This window comes from Crocodylus porosus, unplaced genomic scaffold, assembly GCF_001723895.1.
Source record: "Crocodylus porosus isolate Cpor-Errol unplaced genomic scaffold, CroPor_comp1, whole genome shotgun sequence".
NCBI classification, from domain to species: Eukaryota; Metazoa; Chordata; order Crocodylia; family Crocodylidae; genus Crocodylus; species Crocodylus porosus.
Genome location: NW_017728929.1, coordinates 3,685,305 through 3,690,133, shown reverse-complemented (window position 1 = coordinate 3,690,133; position 4,829 = coordinate 3,685,305). Strand labels below are relative to the sequence as shown.

Genomic DNA, 4,829 nt, shown 5'->3' with positions numbered 1-4,829 from the left:
TTACAATGTTGGGGTTAATGATACCAGTCTCCCTTTTACAAACTGCTTTGAGACTTACTGATGAGAAGGACTATGTAAGAGCTACGTGCTATTGAATATTATTCAAAACATTTTTTAGATTTTTACAAAACTGTGTTCTAATAGTGATACCTTCCACATTGTGTTCCTATAAAACAATAGCAAAACATAATTTACTGCATAAGGTGAGAGCTGTGAGAGCTTACATCTGATGAAGGGAACAGCCATGCACTTACAACCTCAAAAGTAATTTCTGGTCAAATCACTTGATGCTTTTCTCTTCTCTGCCTCTTAGTATTTGTCCCTCCTTTAAATATAAACTCATAAATAAGATAAGTGGGCCTAAAAGCATTGCTGCAATGGTTATGCCATATAGAAGAATGAAAGGAAGTACCTCTAAATACCAACTGTTTCAGCAAGGACTGTAGGGGCTGGACGGTTACCTAGAAACTGTAACTAGAGCTAACTGTGCTTAGAGTGCCTGGGAATATTATTTGCTGTGTAAGACTTTGGAAATTGGAGAAAGGTTGGGTGAGGATGATGGTATTAGACATAATCCTTGGGCAGGGGATGGAGGGGTTCTTATTCTTGTCACTTTCTCACTATTTCCACCGGCTGCTACCCTAATGCTGGACACAGGCATGCATTATTCCAGGTACTGTATCATAGGCAATATATTCTGTGCAAATTCCTCCAAAGACAGGTGTAGCAGTTTAACTGTGATTATGGAGCTGCGGAAGCCTCTTAAGTCCCTGAATGCCATGAGCTTGGTGTTTTGTTTTGTTTTTCCTTGTGCTCACCTTATCAAATACCCTCAGAAAAGAATAGAACCAATCTTCCTAACAAAGGAGTCTCATTATTGCTCAGACACTGAACAGTATTGACAAGAAGTGGAGTCTGGGTTTTTTGTTTTGCTTTAGAAATCTTCCATGCCTGTTAAGCTATCTAAACTGTCTTGATTTACACACTTCGAAGTTGTTTGTTAACCAGCCTTCAGTGAAACCTAGTACATACTACTATTTATTGATATCTTTGAAGTTATGCAATAGAGGCCCCATCCTACAGCTCTTGTTCATTTGAATAACACTTTTTGCTAATGGTTCCATGAAAACTGAAGCAACTGGTTCTGTCAAAATTATTCTTTGTGAGCCTGGCAGATTGTGGACTTCTCTAAAGCTCTCTAAACTGTCATAATCCTAAGAGTTCATAAACTTATCTGGCAAAGTAAGTGAGATTGTTCAGTGTGGTAGGTTAAACAGTAGCCTTCAAAGAACTAAAAGAGCCTATGCACACCTGACTTGACACAATCCTTGAAAATCAAATTCAATTCCAATTCGATACTAGCTTTTTCTCTAGTCACATTCACAGGTGGGTCTCGAGTGACTTCAGTGGAATGACACTTTACTTACACTGATCTAACATGAGTCTGTAGTTCAGGCTCTTCACTTGTGACCTTGCTGAAACTTGTGCCTGCTGTCCTACAGAATTAGCATTCAGAGATCTGAAGAATTTCTGTTGCACGAAAAGTGAACATAAGGTGCCCCATGATATTAAATCACACAAACCAATTCCCTTGCCTTGCAGCAAAGTCTTTTAAAAGGGCCAGAGGAAATGGAATATTCTGAGGTTCCCTTGTGGAGTTTCCTGAGAAACATCCCTTTGGATCTCATGGGGGCACTTGAGCAAACGGAGTGTCTCTCAACCTGTGGTCCAGGAGGAGTGGTGCTTATCCAAACACCATGCTTTGGGGTCCTATTATGGTAGCATCCAAAGCCACAATCCACTTTGCAGCTGCTGTGTGCTGTACATATGTAAGAAGATACCGTTTTCATCTCAAAGAACTTGAAATCTAAAAATGAAAGGGTGGTAAAATTGGAAAACACATGCAAAGTGACTGGGTTCATGCTGCTTGGCACAGTTCATGTTGGTTCCTTTTTTTAACAATGTGTTTATATAAAACATCCCCAACTGCCTCTCCAAGCAGCCATTAGGGTTTTTTTCCTCCTTTTTTGTTCTCACTGTTGTCACTGTTCGTCCTGTACTAAACCCGCCGCAGAAGTAGCCTGAGTAAGTTAGGTTCTCTGAAGTATGTATATTTATGAAGTCTATACTGTATAATTATGCATAACACAATGAGACATCATGAGGAGCCTTTGTTTATGGCCGCTGTATCACAAGAGTAGAATGAACAGATTCATTGAAGAAATGTGAAAGCAGCTGCATTTGGCTGGCTACTGTTGTTCTCCTTGGCAAAGACACAGGGCCAAGTTTGTCCTGCTGTGGCTTCATTTGAAGTTGGGTGAGTTACGCCAGGACTGAACTGAGAGCCCCTTCCCTCCCCACCCCCTCCCCTTCACCTTTGGTAGAACACTATTACCAGATCCCTTTCTCCTAACTTTTCAATTTCTCTCTCCACAGAAAGCCTGTGAGAAAAGACTGTCAGCTTCTAATAAGGTAGGATTCCTTTTTTAGTTCCATAATGATTCAACACGCTATCATATATAGTCTGGTTTGTGTCTGCTGGTGCTATGCTATGCCTATAGCAGTAGGATTGTTTAGCTAAGCAGTTTTAGGAAAGATGGGATCTTTTAGTTTGTTTTAAAATAATTTCCTTGGTCAGTGAGCACTCAGGGTATGCCCGTATGGGCAATGTAGTGTATATTATCTCAGGCAGAGCACTCTGCTAACCTGGCTAAATCACTGCTGGCACCCAAGCTATCCAGGATAACTCTGTACAGTGCTACATCATGCCATGGAGATGTTCCCTAAGCATACAACTGATGTTGAACAAAAGACAGGAATGTTGATTGTTAAGAAAACATTTGGTTTCCTACAAAGCAGGGAGAATTTCAGTGAATAAGATTCTCCAGTGAACCCAAAAATCACAAGTAGACATTGTAAGCAATAGTTTTCAGGTTAAATAATTCAACCAGGGCAGTGTTTTGTTTTGGTTTTTTTGTGGGGGGTGTTCTTTTTTTCACTTGGATTTCATAATTTACAGCAGTAGTTTATTAACAAGAGCAAAAGGGCTGTTGATGCTTTTGTCCTGAAGTCAAACTTCTTTTCCCACTGTGGGCCCATATAAATGCACTATTTATAAGTTGCCTTTCGTTGGGGTGTCTTTTGTCCTCTCACAAGGCAGCTGGCAGCAGTGCTGACCTCCCTTGAGTAGGGCCCTGCCAGCACTGGCTAATCAATATTCACCACAGTCGGCTGCTTATTATGTAGCCATTGATTATCTCTGGAAGTTGCTCCATCTGTATGAATTTAATTATCTAGTTTCTTCCTTTTACTTTCCATGCATGCACCTCTCTAAACACAACCCATATTGTACAAAGAACCAGAATGAAATGATCTTATTGGAGAATGGAGTAGTCTGTTCTCAGATATAAAGGCAGATTCTTTTTTAAAATCAGTCTTCAATAAACAACACACATGCCTTCCCCAAACCTATGTACTTGTTTATATCTGAGCCTGTACAGCTAATTTCTAGGAATTTTTTATTGTGAGCTGTAAGTTAACATCCATTGAAGTACATGTTAGATTTTACTTATGGTCATATGTAACTGAAGAGGCTTATATTGGGTCATTGTCTTATGTGGCTACGCAGAAGAATAAACTACGTCCCATTTGTAGCTGTGTTAGACTTGCTCAGATCATGGTCTTGGGCACAGAAGGTGAGAACAGAAGCTGGATTTTCTGTATTACCCAAGAGCAAATGGATAGGAAGGCATGCCCAGTGGTATCCCAACTGTGCCAATATGCTGTGTTTCCAGCAGTGAGTATACTGCATCCTGGTATGGCATATAATAACTTCCTCTTCTCTAAAACAAGAGGGGAGGATTGGGAGAAACTCTGCCTCTAAGACAGAGTGCTTTCCAATTGTTCTTCTTGCAGAACAAGTAGCTGGGAGATGCATGAGAGAATAAAATCCCGGTCTTCACTGAGTTAAATGTTGCAGTGTATTAACTTGAGTTGTTCTACTGGAGCTGACCTAGCTTGAGTAACAGCCACACGGTGAAACAACACTACTTATCCAGAGAAATGTGATTAGCAAGGCAATTTCTGCAGCAGCTGAAGAGTTTCTAATTAAGATTGCATTCCCACTGCATTAGTAATCTGGGCCAGGTACAGAAGCCCAAACAGTGCTATAAGAATGATGAATCCCTAGATGGATATGGTATTAGACTTCACTTTTGTAGTTTAGAGCACTGTAATGAATATCTGTACCAGATACTATCATGACTCCTGTTTAGATGCTTCCACTGGCAGCTCAGGGGACTTTGTGGCACCCTGCTCCTCCCTCCCCACAGAGCAGTGCTCTAGTCACGGCCATAGCTTGTGTGGTCTGCCTGAGTGCCAGGCTGGCCCCGCTCCTTGGCTGTCACCGAGAAGAGTCAGCAAAGCCTCTGTCCCCTGGCCTGCCCAGGTCCTCCCTCCAGGTAGCATAGATCCATCCACAAAGAAAGCTGCTTATTGCTGAATTTTTCATATTGGATGTCATAGGTGCAGTGAGCAAGTGCTGAATGTGAATGTGCTTCAGCTGCAATTCCAGGCTGAAAGAAACCAGGAATGACCTGTCTTGAGAACTGATTTATTTGCACTGATTTCTGGCAATGTTCAAGAAATGTTCTTGAACATGTTCAAAATGTACATCAGCACACCTACGCTTACTAATATGCAGCATTATTACTTTCTAACTTTCCCAGGGAAACTGAATGCATTTGTAAATGGTAGATTATGAGAAACACATACACTGCCTGTGCTCAATACTGGATGCAGGACCAGAAACCGACCCAGAGGGTTGTAAT

General features: G+C 41.2%; 1 protein-coding gene across 1 annotated transcript in view; it reads left to right on the top strand.

Moving 5' to 3' along the window:
* ARHGEF4 (Rho guanine nucleotide exchange factor 4) overlaps positions 1-4,829 on the top strand; it is a 397,910-nt gene that overhangs the window by 33,104 nt on the left and 359,977 nt on the right. Inside the window, exon 2 of the mRNA XM_019542928.1 lies at positions 2,437-2,472. Coding sequence (XP_019398473.1) covers positions 2,437-2,472 — 36 coding nt within the window. The remainder of the gene's footprint in view (positions 1-2,436; positions 2,473-4,829) is intronic.